The sequence below is a fragment of the Propithecus coquereli genome, unplaced genomic scaffold, assembly GCF_000956105.1.
Source record: "Propithecus coquereli isolate 6110/MARCELLA unplaced genomic scaffold, Pcoq_1.0 Scaffold117, whole genome shotgun sequence".
Classification (NCBI taxonomy): Eukaryota; Metazoa; Chordata; class Mammalia; order Primates; family Indriidae; genus Propithecus; species Propithecus coquereli.
In genome coordinates, this window is record NW_012135747.1 from 1,804,372 (window position 1) to 1,826,951 (window position 22,580).

Below are 22,580 nucleotides of genomic sequence, written 5' to 3' on the forward strand. Positions count from 1 at the left end.
AAGAAAATAATCAAGAATTAATCCTGACCATTTTATATGAATATACCACTAGGTAAAACTGTATTACTGGTAATCAAATAGCAGATAAGGAGAATATGTGAAAACAAAATAGTAAGAATTAGAGTATCACTATATTTCAACCCCCAGTGTATTAAAAGATCTAGGATCTGAGCACCAATGGCTGCTAACATCAAAAAGCAGAAATTGGCTCTTTTTGCTTTCTCTGCCTGTCCTAAACAATTCAGTTTTAAAGCAATTTTTTCAAGCAAGGCAGGTGTCTACATAGCAGACGCAGGCTAGCAGAGAGGTGGAGCCATAAGGCATAGTGCAAACTTAAGCTACCCGGTTACTAGGTATTGAAACCCAAATGGAGCAAGGAGGGTATATGTGTACAGATAGTATAGGGTAGGGAATCAGACTAAAGTATAGTAAGGAGAGTATCCAGGTAGGAGAGGGAGTGACGATGAAAAACTAAGTAAGCAAATATATTAAATATGATGGGAGCCGCGTTTTTCTTTCTTTTTCTTAAGAGATAGGATCTAGCTCTGTTGCTCAGGCTAGAGAACAGTGGTGGCACAATCATAGCTCACTGTAACCTTGAACTCCTAGGCTCAAGAGATCCTCCTGCCTCAGCCTCCTGAATTGCTAGGACTATAAGAACATAATATCATCATACCTGGCTAATTTATTTTGTTTTACTTTTTTGTAGAGATGGGGTCTTGCTATGTTGCCCAAACTGATCTCAAACTCCTGGCCTCAAGCGATCTGCCCTCCTGGGCCTTCCAAAGCACTGGGATGACAGGCATAAGCCACTGTACTTGGGCCATGTTTCTTATAACATTAGATAAAAAAGTTAAACAAATGGAAAAGGAGAAAACTAGAATGAACCCTGTAAGGTTGAATTAGAATTGGAAAAATTGGAGGTATCAGTGTAAATTCATAGCTTTCAATATACGTAAGATACAAATACAGATGTAAATATGTGTATGTAGATATGTAGATATATATTCCATAGCTCTGTTCACTGAGATTGGGAGCAGCAATCTGATAACAATAAGCACATCTTGGTTTCTAAATACCATTCTTCACTAAGAAGTACCAGGGCTTCTGGGGAAATGATTGATTCCTGAGCTAGAGGAGAGATACTACAAAGAAAGAATGAAACATCCTATCATGCTAGAGAGTAAGGAAGTCCTCAAAAAATAAGGCCATGTCAAAAGGGCACATAACTTGAAAGGACTCCCACTGGTCAACTCTGGGACAATTTTATCATGAAAATAAATATAACTCATTGAATAAAATAAGGAATCACAATTCCATGCATTGCCTAAGAACAAGGTAATTCTACACAATTACAAAACAATTATCACATTCAAGAAACTGAACACTGCTTCAGTGTTATCTAATGTCACATCCATAACCACAATCAAATTTCTCCAACAATCCCAAAAATACTTTGACTTTCACTGATCTTCTTTAATCTAAGAAAGCCCCTAAATAATTTTTCTTTTCTCTTTTATTACATGGACATTTTTTGAAAAGTTCAGGCAAGCTGCTTTGTACAATTTTTCATTCAAGATATATCTGATTGTTTTACCACAGTCAGACTTAGATTAAACGTTTCTGCCAAGAATACTTCATAAATAATTGTGACATATATATTTGGTCTTTAACTCATATCCCGGCATACAACTCCTAAAATCCTTGGGATCTCTGGTGATGTCTTCCTGTACATGAATGATTAACTGATAGCCTTAGGATGGGGCTGGTCAGCAGAAAGACCAAGGCATGATTAGGGTTGGGACTTTCAGCCCCACCTCCTAACCTCCAGTGAGGGGAGGAAGCTAAAGGTTAAGTTGATGGCCAGTTGTTTAACCTATCATACCTATGTAATGAAGCCTCCATAAAAACCCCAAAGGACTGGGTTTGGAGAGCTTCTGGATAACAGAATACAAGGAAGTTCCTGGAGGATGGCCTGCCTGGAGAGGGCACTGAAGGACCACATATCTTACCCGATACCTCGTCCTACACATCTTTTTATCTGTATCCTTTGTAGTAACCTTTATGATAAATGGGGTAAATGTATGTAAATGTTTCCCTGAGCAAAGTAACTAAACCCAAAGAAAGAGTTGTGGGAACCCCAACTTGAAGCTGATTGGTCAAAAGTTCCAGAGGCCTGGACTTATGACTGGGTATGTGAAGGTGGGTGGGGGCAGTCTTGGGGACTGAGCCCTCAACCTGCGGGATCTAACATTATCTACAGGTAGATGGTGTTGGAATTGAATGGGAGGACACCCAGCCGTGTCCACTGTAAAATTGCTTGCTTACAGGTGGGGAGAAAGCCCAACATATTTTGGGGCCATAGAAGTCTTCTCTGTTGATTACTGATATTGTGGTGTGAGAACAGAGGAAAAATAAGGTTTTGAGTTTTTCTTCCAATAATGCTATAAAATTGAAATTGCATAACAATAGGAAACACATAATGTGATTGATCCAATTACTGGTGGTAAAACACACTTCTCATACCCCTGCATTTCAAATTTAGGAAACAAATAACAGCCTTATGCATCCATGAATTTTTCACTGGACAGAAAACTGAGGCATAAAACAGCTTGAATAAATAGTCTCTTAGTATTAAAGGAATAAGATCTAATCAAACACACTTATTTAGAAGCAGCAAAATTCTAGGATAAGCACAACACTAGAACTCAATCTCTAAGCTGTTTATATACAAATGTTTTATATCTTGATTGATGGTGGTTACACAATCATGTGTATTAGCCAAAACTTAGGGAACCATTTACTAAAAAGGTTGAATTTTATTGTATGCAAATTATACCTTTATAAAAGTATACACACATACGTACAACTTAGGTCATTCTAAGAAACCCTATACACCAATATTAATACCATTACAGTACATTTAAATGATTGAGTACATACCTCTTTATCATCCTCAGATTTCCTATCATCCTCTTCTTCCTCTTCTTTTTCAGATTTCTCTAACTCCTTCTGTTCTTCTTTTTGTTCTTCTACTTTAAGCTGCTTTGTCAAGCGAGCTATTAACTGGGATTTTAATCCTTTGGAACTAAGAGCTCGACTTTCTAATTCTTTTCGGAGATCGTTTACCTAAATATATGAAGTATAAAAAGAGAAAAAGAGAATGGGACATTGAAAAAGAGAACAGACTAAAGTTATCTTTTGTCTGATTTTTTAAAAAATCTGGTGAAAGAGACACTTGCATAGCTATAGAATGCTTGTGGAAATGTAAAAGGACAGAAACATGTTTTAAAATGGTTAGAAGTTTTTCTCAAATGCCCCTTGACCTAGAAATTATAATTTCTGGGAGTCTATCCCTTAAAAAATATCCTAAATACAGGGGAAAAAAACCCACAAACAAAGATTTATGTATAACACTCCATCCAATAAAGAATCGAAATGAGAAATCGAACAAAGAATCTAACAGAGTAAATACTCAAGAAAAATCCGTACATCAATTAGATTAGGAACAGTATAGAACATTTAAAAATAACTATGTGGAAAAAAAAATTTTTTTTTGAGCCAAGAGTTGTGCTCTGTCTCCCGGGCTAGAGTGCCGTGGCATCAGCCTAGCTCACAGCAACCTCAAACACCTAGGCTCAAGCAATCCTCCTGTCTCAGCCTCCCGAACAGCTGGGACTACAGATGCATGCCACCTCGCGCGGCTGATTTTTTCTATTTTCAGTAAGGACAGCTTCTTGCTCTTGCTTCTGGTCTCAACCTCCTGACCTCAAGCGATCCTCCTGCCTCTACCTCTCAGAATGCTAGGATTACAGGTGTGAGCCACCACACCCAGCCTACATGGAAAAAATTAATATTAATTTTAACTAATATTAACTCAGAAAGATGAGATAGTAACTCTGATATACAATAACCAACCAATCACAAAGCTTGCAGCCAGAAAAAGAAAATGGAAGAAAATACATAAAAATTTCAAGAGTGATTATGACTGATAAGCTTGAGTAATTTTCCTTTTTCCTATATATACTATCTTCAAAAATAAGCATGCATTACATTTATAATAAAGAGAAATGCAAAACCAGGGAACTTAAAAAAGCCCTGGAGCATAGGCTTAGTCTAATTGCCTGTATTTTCTGAATCTATGGTACTCTATATGAAACCTTATGTTGTTGAAGTCAACTTTAAAATAACGTGAAAATAACAAATATTATTAAGATACACATTCTCTACTTATTAAAAAAGCAATGTGGGTTAAAAAAAAAACAAAGGTTCATAACAAAAAAGAAAAACCGCATTCTGCTAAGAAGAAAGCTAACCAAAAAGTTACATAAACTGCAAAACTGATAATCATCTTCTGACCTTCTGACCATAGATCTATAGTCACATTACAGGCTGAGAGATGCAAAATTGCAAAAAGACAGCAGATCCAGAGATACTGGAAAGAAAAACTAGTACAGGTTAACCAAAGATTTTCAAAAAAGGCTCTTAAATAACTTTTTCTTTCCCAGTTTAGATGTTTATATACATTTACTTTTAAATTTATTTTGAAAAACAGATTACATTTTTCATGTTTCTTCCCTTCCCTTTGAAGTTACTTAAGCACAATAATCAAACCTTCTTGGTCTGTTCCCAAACCAGAAACCAATGTCACTCACACTACAGGCCCTTGTATTAATATATTGCAGGCATTCAACAGATATTGGCTAAACTGATTTATAAAGTTGCCTTTTATTTAATTTATACATATACAAATATATACATGTATAATATGACATATCATATATATATATTCTCATATATATATATATATATATATAAAAAATCAGTAGACTTCATTTTGAATGGCTTTTGTCTGAAAAAACATTGCTCTCATTCTCACCAGTGTTAATCTTATTCCTGTTCAGAGATTTCAAATTAACCATCGCTTTCAAAGTTACCTTCATTGTCTTTGGATCAAGTTTAGACCAATGAGTTGGAGTGGAAATTTCTTTAGCTTCACCATCATCCTTTTCTTCTTCATCCTGATATACAAAGTTAAGAATGTAATTACTACTATGAAACCTTAAAATAAAAGTAATTTATTTTTAAAAGTCTGTTGCTGATCTGTGCAAGGTCACAAATGTTTCAGATTGTCTTCTCCTAAAGTTATTATTTAGGCAAGTCCACGTACATACATTCTACCACTTTTAACTGATCACAAAGACACTCATCAGCCAATCAAAGCCAGATCTGTGAAACACAAAAGGGTGATAAATTACAACACAAAGGATATCAGGGATGCACAAACACTGCCGGTCTCCACTAACCACACAGTGTGTGATCTTGCCCCAATTTTCAAGCCACCCAAAAACTGATTTAGTCAGACCTTTGAAATGTACCAAAGACGTTGCCACATAGCCTGAAATTTCAAAGCTCTCAGACTTGTGGTTGTCCAATTTCAAATATCCATGACTAGAACTGATGACCGTGAAAGAGAAAACTTTTTAAATTTCAGAAAATGGCAAAATGTTTAAAATGGCTTAATACTGAATCTTGTTCAACAACTGGTCCCAGATTCCAGCAACTAGACCTATGATAAAAACAAAACTCTGTGCAATTTAAGCACAACTTATTTTCCTTTGAGGTCTCAGCACTCTTAATGTTAGCATAATGGACAGAATTTTTAAGAGAAAAGAACATACAACTATACTGCTGAAAGCTGGATTACCAGTCGCTGTTAACCAGTTATGTTCCTCGATGTGTGTTTGTTATGTAGTGTGTGATGTGCATTTGTGCCTGTGTTCCTGTGCCTGTGAGAAGCGGAAATAGAAAAAGGGATTAGCGTTCAGTGCCTGTTCTCCATCAGCCTCCTTGCGTTCACCCTGAAGCTTCTCGACCAGCTGCTGCTTGTATCCTCGGGAGAGGGTTTCCCACTCTGAGCGGGTGGGAAGGCAATGCCAAACATCCGGGAAAAATAAAACCACTGTCTCCACATGAGCTGGAACTGTACGCCCCTTGTGGGTCTCCTCAGGGCGATGGTAGCGAATCTCTGCAAAACGGTACCTGTTGCAAGGGAAGAAGCATGTTGGAAAAAAAATTCTATAATACATTTTAAAGACCCTAGTTCACTTGTAGCACATCAAGTAAAGAAATTTTGCTGCAAGAACCTGAGGTTGGTCTAAAGAAAAAAAAATTATAGAAGCCATAGTTCCTCTTTTGGTACATTTGTACAACATTTTATGGTTAAAAGAGTATGTTCCCCCAAGGCATTTTCAAGTCTGATTACAGAGCTACCCATATTTTACAGAATACCTGAAGAAGCTGGATAGCTGTTCAGATTGCATGTGCTAAAAAAGAATATTCTCAATTAAGTCACAAGAAATACACTAAAATACACAGGACAAATAAGCCTCAAGAGAAAATATGGCTGAACAAAAATAATCAGCAACTACATCATTTTATAACAAAAGAATTAAAACGAAATGAAGTTCTCTCTTGGCGATCTTCTCCAGCTATGCATGAAATGAAAAGTATTTTCAACATACATCCAACTTCCGAAGTACAGCGTAACAAAACATTTAAATTTTCAGTTTATTTTGATTAGTTCTTAATCCTTTTTCCCCAAAACATTTTGGCACCAAATAAACTTTGCTACAAATGGGGATTCTCCTTTGAGAATACCTGCATGACCAGGGTTGCTAAAATAAGGGGGGTAAAAAAGCTGATCGACAAGAACATCTACATAAACTATTAGGAAAATATTTCCAATCAAGAAATGAATTGGTACTTACCATTGCGTGCATACACTTAGATCAATGCCTGTCAGAGCCTTACAACAACGAATAGCAGTCTTAATCAACACAGAGGGATCTTTTTCTGGGTCTGGTCCATCCAACGAAGGAGACCAGTGGCCTCCAATGGCCATAGCTTCATCCTTGCCTTTCATGCCCACTAAAAACTAATTCAAAACAAAGAATCATGTACATATATTACACAATCTGTAAATTACAAATAAAATACTTGAGAAGGAAAGGTACAAACCTTTCCAATATCATTTTTACTACCTCTGGTATCTGTCAGTCAAGGAAGAGTTCAGTTCATCGTGTTCCACACTGCATTTCAGCAATGGAATAGGATTTACACATCATAACTCATCCTTCTAAAATACTTCTTCAGATAGAGTTCTTTTAAAGAAACAAGCTATAATTTAAACTTTAACAGCATCCAAAGCACTCTGAAGTCCATTACCACTAAGATTTTACTATTCTACAAATATAAAACATCACAATGACAGCTCAACTAGTGACATCAAAATAAGATAAAATCTACAACGAGAAAAACATCTACATCATCAAATTATAGGTGCCTTAACAATACTAAAATTAGTTATTAAACTAATTAACAAAAAGTGTTTTAAGTTTTATGTATATACAGTTAGAACTAATTAAAGTAACATACACCTGAAGTTAAAATAAATGTGTCATTTTACCTTAACAAGTCTAGCAGGATGTTGAAATCCATCTCGAAGTTCTTGGGGGTCTTCAGCAAGAGCACAAGACTTATGATACAAATCTTCCATACTAGGGCTAGCCATCAGCATTACCTATTATAGTCAAATAATTCAATCCTGTCAAAAGTCTAAAGTAACGTAAAAAAATGAGAAGCACTACTAATTATCTTTACATACTATGTATCTGAAATTTTTTATAATAATGGAAAGTAAAATGCTATAGCAGAAATGATATTAAATACCTTATAATTATCTAGTTTTAAATTTTCAAGGGACACTTTCTTGATCAAAAGACATCTGAAACATCTGCTGACTGTATGCAATATAGTGACTATTACCCTAAAGACTAAAATTTAATGCATTCATCCCTGGGGCTACCCAAAGTCATACAACATTCCAAAAGGCTCAGTAACATCAACTTTATCTTCACATTTTTATGAAGTTTAAAATGTTGTAAAAACCATAGTTTCACAGCTTAAGAGGTGAGGCAAAGAGAGTGAAATTAAATTACTTATATAAACAAAACAGAATTAGGCAGTCATGAAAAAAACAGGTATTTAGGTCTTCTATTAAATAACCACTTTGTAAAGATTAACTCCACATACCCTCTTATTATAAATAACTGCTCTAAGAAATTTAAGCTATAGATCACAGTGGAATACAAACCTTTGCACTGTATAAATGGTCAGCATCTGGTGGATCAAGAATGGCCATATTTTTTTCTAAGGACTCTACTTCTCTGTGCATTACATAAAAATTGCAGTAATTTCCCAGCTGAAATGGTCTTGACAAAGGGAAAGCATCCACCCATGTAAACTGAGCATCAAAAAAGTCACTAGGTATATACAAATTCTGATAACGGCGCCTTAGTTCCATCATGTCACAACTGGGACTGAAAAACAGACATAAGTAGTGAATACATAGTCTTAATATCAAAGGCTATGCAAACATTCACTCACTTCTGAAGCTAAATATAATCTGACACAGCAAAAAGCTGAAAAAAGAGAGAGTCAATTATTAATGAGCTATAGATTTGCAGAGAGACATATAAATATCTTATTTTCAAATGTGTATACTCAAAGCTTTGAATAAATCAGTGGTATCTAATTGTTGCCTTTTCTCTTTACTTTTTGTGTATAGTTTATAATTCACTAGAGAAGGCCCTTTGAAATAACTTCGACCCCAGCTCCAGAAGAGATATGAATAAAAGCAGTTCTTCCTCAGTTGGAATTACGCATTATTTGAGAAAATTAGGGTTCATACAGAATGGATAGAAACAAGGAGTAAGTGGTACCAAATTAGGATTTTTGAGTGCCCTTCAATCAGGTTTATAAACTGTAGAAAAAATAAAACTTTTATTCTTACTATACTAAGTTCCTAGAACAAGTATACTTAACATTCGAAATTATTATAAATATTTGGATCATAATGTTGGATTATATTATAAAATACTGGATTATCTGCACCTCCATACACCTTTCTATGTGAATGATTAAGATCAATACCTGATTACTATGTAAAGAGAAGATAAATTTCTTGGCACTGATTTTTTTTTTTTTTAAGAGACAGGGTCTTGCTCTGTCACCCAGGTTGGAGTGCAATGGTGTTATCATCATTGCTCACTGCCACCTCAAACTCCTGGGATTCAGGTGTTCCTCCTACCTCAGCCTACCAAGTCTAGGAATATGGACGCATGCCAGACACATATCACTCGAGCCTGGGTAACAGAGCAAGACCCTGTTGATAACAACAAAAAAAGTAGTTGCTGATTTGACTACAAGCAAGAGTAAATGAATACCAACTACATACATAATTAAGCCAAGTCTCAGAAAATTTTCTTGGCATTAAGAACCTTAAATAAAATATACTGGTTTACTAGACCTAAAAATGAATATATAGAAATTTTAACTTTTTATAGGCTACTATTATGAATATTAACTATTATGCTTTGTTGAAATGTAATATCATCTCTCAGGCCACTGAAGTGCATACAGTTATTTGTTCCTATGCTAAACAGCTTTGAACACTGCTTTTAGTGATTTTCTTGTTTTACTGTCAATTTGTGTTTTCCATCTGTTAATCTATGACCTAGCTGCCACCACAACCCACCATTAAGTGTTGAGCATGTACAACTGCCACACGCTGGGTTAAGTGCTTTAGATACATGAACTCAACCTCACAATAATTTTGCTAGTCCATATTATCTCCACTTTGCAGGTGAAGCTCAGAAATTCTGGGTAACTTGCCCATGACCTCTGATTGCAAAGGCTGAATAACATATTTAGATGTGTGTGTGTATTATATAGGTCTATGTTTCTATTATACTACACTGACATAGCTAAACTTGAAATAATTGTTTCACTGTTGAATCACTGCTCTGTCATATACAACAGACTATGCATCAACTTAAAGTTATCAATAAATCTAAATATTAATTCTAACTTTAAGGAACAACTTTATCACCAAGGAATGTCTTTGAGGGGCTGCTTTTTCAATACTAGCTGATATCCTTAATGAGGGCATAAAAATAACACACCCTTTCGGAGAACTAATTACTACTTCAAATTGCTTATCTGCCCTTATATAACAACACTAAATGTCAGTAAAAGAATGTTGCAAGAAAACTATTTCTATAACACATTCCATCAATTTATACAAAATTAGTAAATTCAATGAAATGAGGGAGCAAAAGGAACCTACCAATCTAAAGAAAACTTTGAAAACTGAACTGTATAACGTGGAACTACACGTCGAACTCTCCGAGGTGACCGTTCTCTCTCTCTTCGGGGAGATCTTTCCCGGGAGCGTTTCCTCTGAGGTGATCTTTCTCTGGATCTACGCCTTTCTCTCTCCCTTTCACGACTTAAAGCAAAATTTTCTACAATTACTAATATTTCTGGCATTATGGAACAGCTCTTTAGTGAAATATAACAGGTAATATAGCAAAATTCCACTGTATATTTAACTTTTAAAAATTTTTGGTAAAATATACATCGCATAAAATTTACCATTTCACCCTCTTTTAAGTGTATATTTCAGTAGCATTAAGTGCACTCACATTACTCTGCAGTCATCACCACCATCCACAGTATACTTTTTAAAAACACACCTTCGGTCATCTTTTCTGTTAGGCACTTGATCTCCTCTGTCATTCCTTCCTGAAAATCTAGATGGTGGATCTAACCTTCGTGCAGGTTGTGGCTGTGAAACTATACGAACAGGAGGCTGCAATAAGCCAGCTTTAAAAGATAAAAAAAAAAAAAATTTTAACTTGTTTAAATGAAGTTCAAAAGCATGGTTAATTAGATGAACACAGACAAATAACTGGGAGTCACTAAAATTGTTTACTCAATATTAGCATAATTTATAATTTTTTAAAAGAATAGGTACTGTCTGATGAATTCTTCCTATTACTGAAAATGAACAATTTTGTTTTGAAATAATATAAATATTTACTTTATTTCCATATAGGATATAATCCATAAGATATAACAAATCTATCTTCCTGGGTGTAATGTACACTGAAAATAATTTATTGACAGAAGTATTTTAAAAAGATTAACTAGGCTGGTAGTGGTAGCTCATGCCTTTAACCCCAGGACTTTGTGGGGCCAAGGCAGGAGGATGGCTTGAGGCCAGGAGTTCAGATCAGCCTGGGCAACATAGTGAGACCCCCATCTCTAAAAAAAAATAAAATAAAATAAAATTAGCTGGGGGTGGTGCCATGTGCCTGTAAGTCCTACCTACTTAGGAAGCTAAAGCAGAGGTCTCTGAGCCCAGGAGTTCAAGGCTGCAATGAGCTATGATTATGTCACTACACTCCAGCCTGGGCAACAAAGCAAGATTCTATCTTCAAAAAAATGAAAACAAATAAAATTTTAAAATTAAAAATCTCTTAAGTAGATAAAACTATATCACAGAAAATAAGAAACACAAGAATACAGGACAAATAACTTTATACTTCTTGACTGATAACATGAGAGATTCACCATATCTCACCTAGATAATACTTTCTAGCATCAGTCTATGATAATGATATTAATTCCCAGTATGAAGCCTAGTAAGGTTATCATTTGAATTACTCCTCTGGAGTTTTAGCAGGAAAAAAATTTCTTGACTACTATGTTTCCTAAAAAATTAATTCAATATGAGTCTGATTTTTTATTATGAATGGAAAAATGTGTGTCAGCAGGATTCTTACGCTTCTTGATGCTTGTAACATCAGTATCATCTCAGAAACATATAGGAAGCTTTCAATTTAATAACACCACTTGAGATCTCAAGTAAGAAAGAAGTACTCAATGCTTTAATGAGGGCACCAGAAAAGAACATAGGAGTCAGTCTGAAAAGATTCCCACTATAATTGTCCATAAATGGACAATTAAAGCATCAAAAAGAAAAACAACTGAGTATAAAATAGTGAATAAATAAAAATCCAGAGGTCAGGCCGGGCGCCATGGCTTATGCCTGTAATCCTAGCACTCTGGGAGGCCGAGGAGGGAGGATTGTTTGAGCTCAGGAGTTCGAAACCAGCCTGAGCAAGAGCGAGACCCCGTCTCTACTAAAAATAGAAAGAAATTAATAGGACAACTAAAAATATATAGAAAAAATTAGCCGGGCATGGTGGCACATGCCTGTAGTCCCAGCTACTCCGGAGGCTGAGGCAGAAGGATTGCTTGAGCCCAGGAGTTTGAGGTTGCTGTGAGCTAGGATGACGCCACAGCACTCTAGCCCGGGCAACACAGTGAGACTCTGTCTCAAAAAAAAAAAAAAAAAATCCAGAGGTCACAGTGATAATAAAACAGACAAGTGAGCAAGAAAGAAAAAAAACTCATTGCCACCACCGGAGATGAGTTTTGCCACCAACTCCTTATCCTGAAAATTGGTAAAGGGAATTCACCAGTTGAAAAGGGAAAGCTCTTCTCTGCAGAACAGTGACAGTTATTAGCGATCATAAGAAGGACGACAGAATTAGAAAAATCCAGCCGGTCGTGGTGGCTCATGCCCGTAATCCTAGCACTCTGGGAGGCCGAGGCAGGAGGATCGCTTGAGCTCAGGAGTTTGAGACCAGCCTGAGTAAGAGTGAGATTCCATCTCTACTGAAAATAGAAAAAATTAGCTGGTCGTGCTGATGTGCTCCTGTAGTCCCAGCAACTCAGGAGGCCTTTAAAAACCAGAAACACCATTTTTAACTAAAAGACCACACAAAACCAGGCCACGGGCCAAATATAAGGGCTATAGCTTGCCAACCCCTGATCTATAGACATTAAATCAAAGATTGCTATACAACAATATATTTACAGAGTACCAAACTATCATCCACAGATTATTTGCACATGGAAAAAGATTCTCTCATAATGAAGAGATCTATGGCCACCACTTTGTCCAAGTAATCAAATGTAGCACCAATAATCGCTGAACAACTGACAACATATACTTTCTAACATGATATAATATGAACCACAAAGCATCACCTACATGTAATGTATTCTTGCCAAAAGCCTTTAAACTTATCTTCTAGTTTATAAGGCAAACAGAGGAACAAGGTAAAAACACCACAAGGTTTCAAGAGAAATCCATAGGACTAAACATTTCATAAGAACCTATAAGTCAACTAGCCCAATTTCTTCAAAATGTCAATGATATAAAGAAAAAAAAACTGGTGAACTATTCTAGAATAAAATGGATTAAAGAAATATAACCAAATACAATGCATGAAATTTGACCAGCTTTTTGTTCAGGAAACAAAAAACCTTAAAAGTTATTTGGCGGACAACTGGGAGATATGCATATAAACAGGATATTTAAATAATTTTCTTAAGATATGACAACAGACTGTGTTAACACAGGAAAACACTCTCTTTTCAGAAGTACATGCTTAAGTATTCAGAGGTGAAATGTCTTAATACCTGCTACTTACTTCAAACAATTAAGTAAAAAATGTATGTTTATATACACAGGTATGCAGAAAAGTGAAAAACTAAAGCCATATGGAATAAAGTTATGAAAAACTTTAAAATATAATGTTGAACAAAAGAAGTTTTATACAAAAGGCTAAATATGATAAAATGTTAACAGTTACTCAAGGTAGTAAGTTACAAGCAGTCATACTGTTCTTTCAACTTTTCTATATACTTAAAAAATTTTCATGATAAAAATTTGGGGAAAAGAACTAACTTATGAATAGGTCTTAAATTAAGTTATACAATGCCATCTAAAGATTTGTGGATTAGAATTGTTGAAGGATCCTAGCTGCCAAGTTCCTAGTTCCCTACCCTTCCTTACCACGCCCCCAACTCCATTGAAATCAACCCCATTCTATCACATCTTTTCTCCTTTGCATTTTATTTTTACCCTATTCTCATTGCTCCTGCCAATTATCCACCAAGCCCAAGGAACACATCACCACCGGAAACACTGGTTCCTTGAACCTTCCCACAGAAACTATATCTCTTTTTGAGACAGTGGCTGGGGGAAAAGGGTATTTAAGTCCAAATTCACAACTGGAAAATAGAACCTCTTAGGCAGAACATCAGAAAGAAAAAAATCAGAAATTACAGTATGAAAGGCCTGATACCTGGAAGAAACAAGAAGCTTGGAAACAATTTGGTATTACCTAGTAAGTTTATGATACATATATCCTTACACCCAGCAGTTCCACTCAAAGATATATACCTTTCAGAAACTCATGCACATTGGCCCTGGAAATACACATGAGAACATACATAGCAGCATTTTCAGAAACCCAAAACTAAAAACAATCCAAATGTTCACAAAAACAGAAACAATTAACTGTACAGTATTCATACAATGGAATACTATGCAATAATGAAAATGAAAAACTAAAGCCATATGGAATAAAGTTATGAAAAACTTTAAAATATAATGTTGAACAAAAGAAGTTTTATACAAAAGGCTAAATAAATGGCACCACATATTAAGTTCAAAACAGACAAAGCTAAAGCATATTGAGGATGCATAGAGAGCAAAACTATTAAAAAACAAAGAATTAGCAATGTTATTTTTTGACCTGAGTATTGATTATACAGGGTTCATTTAAAAATAACTCATTAAACTTTAAACTGTCTTATCACATAAAGTATGTCACAATTTACAATAAAAAAGAAAATGCTACAACTACATTCTTTAAATGCCAATTGAGTAGACTTCCATAATCTAAGGCTATTATTTTAAACACTGTTTAAGTCTCACAAACATTTTCTTTCATTATAGATAAGACACCAGAAAGAGCCAACTGCAGTGGCTCATGCCTGTAATCTCAGCAACTTAGGAGGATCGCCTTTGGCCAGGATTTCAAGACCAGCCTAGGCAACACAGTAAGACCCCATCTCTAGAAAAAGTAAACAAAAATTAGCCCAGCATGGTGGCACACACCTGTAGTCCCAGCTACTTGGGAGGCTAAGGCAGAAGGATCCCTTGAGCCCAGGAGTTCAAGGCTGCAGTAAGCTATGATTGAGCCAGTACATTCCAGCCTTGATGACAGAGCAAAGCCCTGTCTCTTAAAAAAAAAAAAAAAAAAAAACCCAAAAAGCAAAAAGATACCAATATGGGACAAGGGATTAATAGATTTGATATTTGTTTTAGGTCCACATAGAAGACATCATTGAATTTGCTACTCGCTGAACTTATTATTAAGGGCAATAAAATAAAAATACTTCCATATAGCTGCAGAAGTAGAGGTGTTCTATTAAGGATTTTAAAGTTTCAAGTTTAGTTTTCTGGAAGTCCCAGCCGTTTTTGTCATTAAAAGCGTACTCTTATTATTTTAACAACTAAAGAATTATGTATTAGTCTGAAACAGACGCAAAGATACCTTTCTGCTGTGGTTGCTGTAATAAGGGCTGTGGCTGAGTCTGCAATAGTGGCGTAATAGAAGCTGCTGAAATCTGTGCCTGCAGCAGAGACTGGGGCTGGGGCTGAGCCTGAACACCAAATGTTGTCTGTGGTGCAATCGGCTGAAGTACAGCAGGAGGAGTCTTCAGTAAAGGTTGGGTTTGGGACTGATTCTTAACATAAAAATAAAGAAATAAAATTTAAAAAAGAAAAAGAAAAATCTTTGTGTATTACAAGACTCAATTACCAAGTTTCTATAATACCTAACTCAATATTTTATGCACCTGATTTGGTAGTGTTTGAATTCTTTGCGCATTCCATTTAAAAGGCATATTAGGATTATAAGTAGCTTCAACCAATACTCTGTCACCCACTTGGGGGGTTTTCCCTTTGACAGCACTGCAAAAAGAAAAAAAGAAAAAAAATGTTAAATATAAATATTAATACAATTAGAAGTCATTCTCTCAATAAGCACATACTTAGTATTTTAAAGTAAACTATATCTGGACAGGTGTGGTGGTGCACACCTGTAACCCCAGGTACTTGGAAGGCTGAGGTAGAAGGATGGCTTGAGCCTAGGAGTTTGAGACCAAGTCTGGGCAATATGGTGAGATCCCATCTCAAAAATAAAATAAAATATTAAACTATATCTGAAATGGAAGCCTGGCAATCTCTTTTAAGAAGTAGATATACCTCCTAGACTCACTTTAGAAGTGATCATGTTTTACTTTCTGCATATAAACACAAAGTTTAAAGTGAAAAAGCACATGACTACTTAAACTTCCAACCTCACTACAAGTCTGCCCAAGAATATTGTGAAAAATGCCACAGAACACCTATAAAATATTTATAAAGAATTTTCCATAAACTGTTCAATAATCATAAGATATCTTTAATTATATTCTCCATCAAAATAGGTCACAAGCACAAATATAATACAAGCTAAATGATAAAAACAGTAAATTATTTATGCCTTTACAGGTCTTACAAAAAGATAAAGAAAATTATAGCTAAATTAAAATCTTCATCACGATTAAGCAGGTGGCTTATGCTAAATGCAAGAAGCCATCTGACAAAACATAATAAAGTTTACCTAAGCTGAAAGAACACATCTTCATCCACAAATCCAAATGTATCATGTAGCTTTGTAACGACCCCTGTGAAAACACGCTGCTTTTGAGGCTGGGTTTGTTGCTGACTGGACCTTGGTGTTGGATATGATACAGTTATCTGTGCTGTAGGCTGAGGAGTAGACAGGCTAAGGCTTGTAGGCAGTGCAACAGCTGGCTATAAAAAAAAAAAAAATCAACATCAAATTAAGGTAATGATTTGAAAGTGTCTAAGAATGTAAAATGACTATTTGAAACTAACCCAGAATGTTAAAAAAATTAATTTATATAAAGTTAGAAGATAAACATGTAATCTTGAAAGTGAGAATCAAGCCTGAAAAATTGTAAATTATTTTCAATCTATTTCATCATAAAGTTCCCTTAGATGAGTGTTTTCTTGGGTTGCTCTAAGAAAAAAAGGTAGCATTGTGCAATGAGCTTAAAAAACATTGCCACATTGCCTATTTTAATCCCCTCTTAGAAATTCAAAATCCATGCTAGCATAATAAAGGATCAGGCAATTCCTAAATATAGCAAAGGAACGCAGCATTTCTTAAACTTTGACCACAAAATTATTTTCTCATGAAATTTCTTTAACATCTTAAGATAGTTATGCTTTATGGGCACACTTTCGGAAATGCAGTTCTAAAAAAAGAAATTTTTACAGCTTTTCTACTTTATTTGGAAATTCTGCTGAGAACTGAAAATATGAGATAGGTGTTAGTCGATTTCAGTTCTTTAATAAAAACAGAGTAACGTTGATTTCTCAACTGATGTATACTTTATTTTTTTAAAAAAATAAGAGATTCAAGACCAAAAAAGTAGAAAATGTCATACAGTGAATAGCTTCTTTCCTATCCCTGTTCCTCAGCTACCCAGTTCCCTAACCAACTGTCACCAGTTGTTATTATTATAGAACCCCCCTGGAAATGTTTTATTCAAATATGTACATACAGATAAAGAGACAGATCCCCTTCTCCTTCCTGTTATATAAATGGAAGCACATAATACATATTGGAGCTTTTCTTCTTCATATTATCTGGGGTAACATTCCATACTAGTACACAAAGAGGTTCTGCAGCTTTTTTAGCACTGCATAGTATTTCACTCTATGTACAACCAGGGGTCAGTCAACAATGGCCCCTGGGCAAAATATAGCCCACAGCCTGTTTTTGTACAGTTTATATCCTAAGAATCTTGTTTATGCTTTTCAAGAGTTGTAAAAACAGAATATGTGACAGAGACAATAAGTGCTCCAGAAAACCTAAGGTAGCATTACATATCAAAAGTTCAAAACTGGCAAGGCGTGGTGGCTCACGCCTATAATCCTAGCACTTTTGGAGGCTGAGGCTGGAGGAAGGCTTGAGGCCAGGAGTTCCAGACCAGCCTGAGCAGCATAGCGAGATTCCATTACTACCGGGAGGGAAAAAAAATATAAATATCAGCCAGGCATGGTGGCTGGAGCCTGTAGTCCTAGCTACTCCGGAGGCTGAGGAAGAGGATCACTGGAGCCCAGGAGTTTGAGGTTGCAGTGAGCTATGGTGATGCCACTACACTCTAGCCCGGCCAACAGAATAAGACCTTATCACCAAAAAAAAAGAGAATAAAAAAGTTCAAAACTTTTCAATGTTGCTTAAAAATTAAGATAACATACACAATAGTTTCACCTGCTGAGGATGAGGTAAAAAAGAAATAACATTCAAAAAATCCCCAAAACTATTAGCTGCAAAAAAAGCAAAAGCAAATATTACTCAGTTTAAAATAAAACTGCATATTTATTCAAACTGTATCACAAATGGACTTAAAATAAAAAAGCATAATAGAAAAAAGAGCACACCTTCCATCTTTATTCAGCATTACATTGCTTATTATATGAATCTAATAAGTATCTTTCGACCCTAAAAGAAAAACTAGAATAGGAATAAAATTTTATGGTTCAGTCAGATATCCAAAAGAAATAAAGTAACACCAAACTGACCTGCGTTAAGAGGGTCTGCTGGGGTTGCTGTAACTGAAAATAGGAAAAAAAATACATAAAAAAAAGGAAAAAGATCAATCAGAATTGTTTCATAGATACTTTATAAAAGGAAAAATTCCTATTAAATAGTTACTTTATTTTTCAGTAAAATGTGAAAAGTAGCAAAGGTCATTTAGGTATAAGGTTTTCTACAACTATTTCTAACAACTGCAGACCATATATGTAAGTAACTCATTCACTAACAGGCACTTAGCTACATTTAATAAAAAATTGAAAAATAGATTTAGTTGTTATTTCATAGGAATAACACCCACAATAAAACCCTACAAGGCAAAGATTTCTAGTTCCCCTATATGCTACAGAAATGATTCAATATCATCACTATGTTATTTGCATCAAAAAATATCACTGGTCATCCAAATCATATATATCCCCTAAAATGAGGACTCCTGATGGTCAGATTTGCCACAGGCATGGGGACTATGAAGGGCCACATACTTTGCCCATGTTTTCCTGGCAATAGCAAAGTGTGCCATTACAAGTAAAAGGAATTGGTGTGAGTGGGGAAATTCAAAAACTCTAGAATATAAACTTGAATTAGGCTAAGAAAAAAAAACCTAAATGAAGTTTTTGGGTTTTTTCTTTTTTTGAAGAGACAAGGTCTCACTATATTGCCCAAGCCAGTCTCAAACTCCTGGACTTAAGTGATCCTCCTGCCTCAGCCTCCCACCCAAAGTGCTGGGATTACAGGTGTGAGCCACTGCCAAAAAAAAAAAAATGTTTTATAGGCACCTGTCCTGCGATGAGGTTCTAATTCAAAACACTCAGTTTACCTGGAGTCGCCATGTATTAGAGGTAAAATCCGACCAGAATGCTATTTTTCTAAAAGTACAGAACAGTTGAATAATGCCATTTTTAAGGCAAGAATGAGTAATGCCATTTTCGTATAGTTTGACCTAAACTATTACAATTTTTCATAGCATTTTATAAGAGTATTTTGAAAACAAGATAGTTGACTCTGAAATCTCTTGCCAGTATTTTAGACGTTTAAAACAATTACTAGTGGGATACTATAGTGTTGAGGGAAAATGCAATGCATCTGAAGCCTCCAAGGGCTTAAGCCAAGAATGAAACGAGGCCACAGATCAAGAGCTTATGCATTGAGAAGCCTCATGTTCCTCTACACTGTCTTTGAATCCAGTTTTTGGTCCCTATCTTTTGTATTCCTTTTTCCTCTCCTGAATCCTGTATGTTCCTAGGACTGAAGATCACCACCTAGCCCTGGATAAGCTTAGAATGGGCACTTAGACTAGAGCTTATCTAGATTCCAGCAGGGCAAACTCTCTTTTCCTTTACAATGTTCTCCTGGGGTTCACTTTGTTTTTAACCTCTTACAACCAACACAGATGTAAGACCTTGAGGAAAATGATCAGAGTATAAGGAAAAAGGGCCAAAGAAACTGCTTTATGTCTAAATCAGGAGTTTTCAGATTATTCGCTTATGCCTTTGAAGCAGGGGTGTGAATTACAAGGGGAGATTCTCCCATTTTCAACAGCTCTATTTTAATATTTTATATATAAGATTTCCATACAATTTCAGTAATAAAATAACAAGCGGAAGTTCTATTGCTTTAAAAAAAATAAGGCTGAAAACAATGGCCTATATAGGATTTAGGCTACAAGCACAAAAAGGAGCTTTTCATTTTCACATGTGGTCTAGTTCAGCAGAGTTGGCCTAGAGGTTCCAGACAGGAGCATACGGCCAAAGACTCAGTAATAGGGTGGTTCTTTCCAGATTATCCTCTGCATACTTTCTTAGAAACATGTGACTACAAGTGGCTGCTAGTTGAGAATCTAGGTTTTTAGGACCACCCCCATATCCCCATTGCCCTTGGAGACATTCTTTTTTCCTACCTCATTTCCCCCATACCCTCCCAAAGAATTCATTTCACACATTAAGGTAGCTGGTAAGAATAAAAATCTACATCAATTGAACTTTGGAACAAATGGCTATTTTAAATCAGTTTTTAATATGGAAAATATAAACTAACCTGTTGTTGCACACTATACAAGGCCTGCTGAGGTTGGGAATATTGCTGAAAGATTAAAAAAAGATTTTTCAAAGAAAAATATTTTTATTCATTCTCAAAAAGTGGTGTATATAGAGAGAGCGAGAGAGAGAGAGAGAGAGAGAGAGAGAGAAATACACAGAATTACACTAAACAAATTTTTTCGAAGCTAAACTTCACCTAAAATAAACAAAATGGTAATTACTTATACTCTGGGATCCATCAAGAACTGAAATTTGTTCAAATAAGTAAGCTATAAGAACTGCCTAATTTAAGAACTTAAGAATTTTTATTATTCCACTATACTTCTCCATATGTGCTGGGCATATATAATTTTCATCACCTGAAAAAAACAATAAGCATAATAAAAACCCACAATTCTTCATTATTTATAAAATGAAGGTCAAACTTTGGTTACTCAGATTTTATGAAGTTTTCTACAATCATAAAATGAAACTTATTAAAGATTCACCTGTTGCAATGCAGCTGCTGCAGCTGCAGCTTGTTGCTGCAATGCTGCAGTTTGAGTTAACTGATAGTTTGCTGGGGTTTGTGTGGTAAGGCCCGCTGCCGCCAGTGCAGTTTGCTGCGTATAAATGGTTGGAGATGCTCCAAGGAGTGATGGCTGCTGAACACCCAGTGCAGCTAAAATGATATTAAAAAGAGAGGGAAAAAAATCAAGATTATTAAGGATATAAAAGAATATAAAATCAGTACATTGAAGAAACATCTGTACTTCCATGTTCATTGCAACATTATTCACAATCTTCAAGATGTGGAATCTTACAAAAATACACTTAGAGCAAGATCTAGTGTGGTAGCATAATAGGGCAACTGAGGTAACTATAATTTGTTGTGTATTTTGAATAACTAGAAGAGTGAAATTAGAATGTTTCTAACAAAAAGAAATGATAAATTCTTGATGTGATGGCTATCCCAATTACTCAGATTTGATCATTACACATTGTATGTTTGAATCAAAATATGACTTGTTATCTCATAAATCTATATAACTATCAAATGTCCATGAATATTAAATATATATATGGAATCAACGTTGAGTGTACATCAATAGATAAATAGACAAAGAAAATATCAGTTAGACACAGTGGCTGGTGCCTGTAATCCCAGCTACTCAGGAGGCTAAATCAGGAAGGATGCATGAGCCCAGGAGTTTGAGATTATAGTGAGCTATCATTGTGTCACTGCACTCTAGCCAGAGGAAGAGAGCAAGACCCTGTCTCCAAAAGAAAAAAAAAAAATCTCTTTTGTGACAACACGGATCAATCTAGAGGACATTAAGTGAAATAAGCCAGGCGCAGAAAGACAAACATGACATAATCTCACTTACATGTGGAGAGTAAAAAAGTACACCTCATAGAAACAGTAAAATGGTGGTTGTCAGGCAAGGAGGGCAAGACTGGGCAGATGCTGGTCAAAGGTCACAAAATTTCAGTTAAGAGGAATAAGTTCAAGAGAAATATTGTATATCATGTTGACTACAGTTAATAACAATATATTGTATATTTGAAAACTGCTAAGAGAGTAGATTTTAAGTATTCTCACCACACAAAAAAATAAGCATGTGAGGTAATAAACGTTAAATAGCTTGATTTAGCCATTCCACAATGAGTGTATACATATATATATTAAGACATCATTTCGAATAACAAAAAAATTTATAATTTTTACTTGTTGATTAAAAAATTGACCCAGGCAAGTGACTTAAAATGATAATTTGCTAAGTCCAAATAACTGGGGGGAGGGGGTTAGAATGACATATTTTGGCATTTAATGTTTTTTGTTTTTTTTAAAGACAGAGTCTCACTCTGTTGTCTGGGCTAGAGTGCTGTGGCATCAGCCTAGCTCACAGTAACCTCAAATTCCTGGGCTCAAGCAATCCTTCTGCCTCAGCCTCCCAAGTAGCTGGGATTACAGGCATGCGCCACCATGCCCAGCTAATTTTTTCTATATATTTTTAGTTGTACAGCTAATTTCTTTCTATTTTAGTAGAGATGTGGTCTTGCTCTTGCTCAGGCTGGTCTTGAACTCCTGAGCTCAAACGATCTGCTGGCCGTGGCC

General features: G+C 35.5%; 1 protein-coding gene across 1 annotated transcript in view; it reads right to left on the minus strand.

Moving 5' to 3' along the window:
* Window positions 1-22,580, minus strand: part of CCAR1 (cell division cycle and apoptosis regulator 1) — a 70,360-nt gene that overhangs the window by 31,268 nt on the left and 16,512 nt on the right. Inside the window, exons 3-16 of the mRNA XM_012658503.1 lie at window positions 20,971-21,143; window positions 20,481-20,525; window positions 18,431-18,463; window positions 16,437-16,630; window positions 15,628-15,742; window positions 15,324-15,516; window positions 10,599-10,728; window positions 10,190-10,351; window positions 8,156-8,381; window positions 7,469-7,582; window positions 6,771-6,937; window positions 5,832-6,042; window positions 4,938-5,021; window positions 2,944-3,129 (exon numbers count right to left, since the gene is read on the minus strand). Of these exons, the coding sequence (XP_012513957.1) occupies window positions 2,944-3,129; window positions 4,938-5,021; window positions 5,832-6,042; window positions 6,771-6,937; window positions 7,469-7,582; window positions 8,156-8,381; window positions 10,190-10,351; window positions 10,599-10,728; window positions 15,324-15,516; window positions 15,628-15,742; window positions 16,437-16,630; window positions 18,431-18,463; window positions 20,481-20,525; window positions 20,971-21,143 (2,033 nt within the window). The remainder of the gene's footprint in view (window positions 1-2,943; window positions 3,130-4,937; window positions 5,022-5,831; window positions 6,043-6,770; window positions 6,938-7,468; window positions 7,583-8,155; window positions 8,382-10,189; window positions 10,352-10,598; window positions 10,729-15,323; window positions 15,517-15,627; window positions 15,743-16,436; window positions 16,631-18,430; window positions 18,464-20,480; window positions 20,526-20,970; window positions 21,144-22,580) is intronic.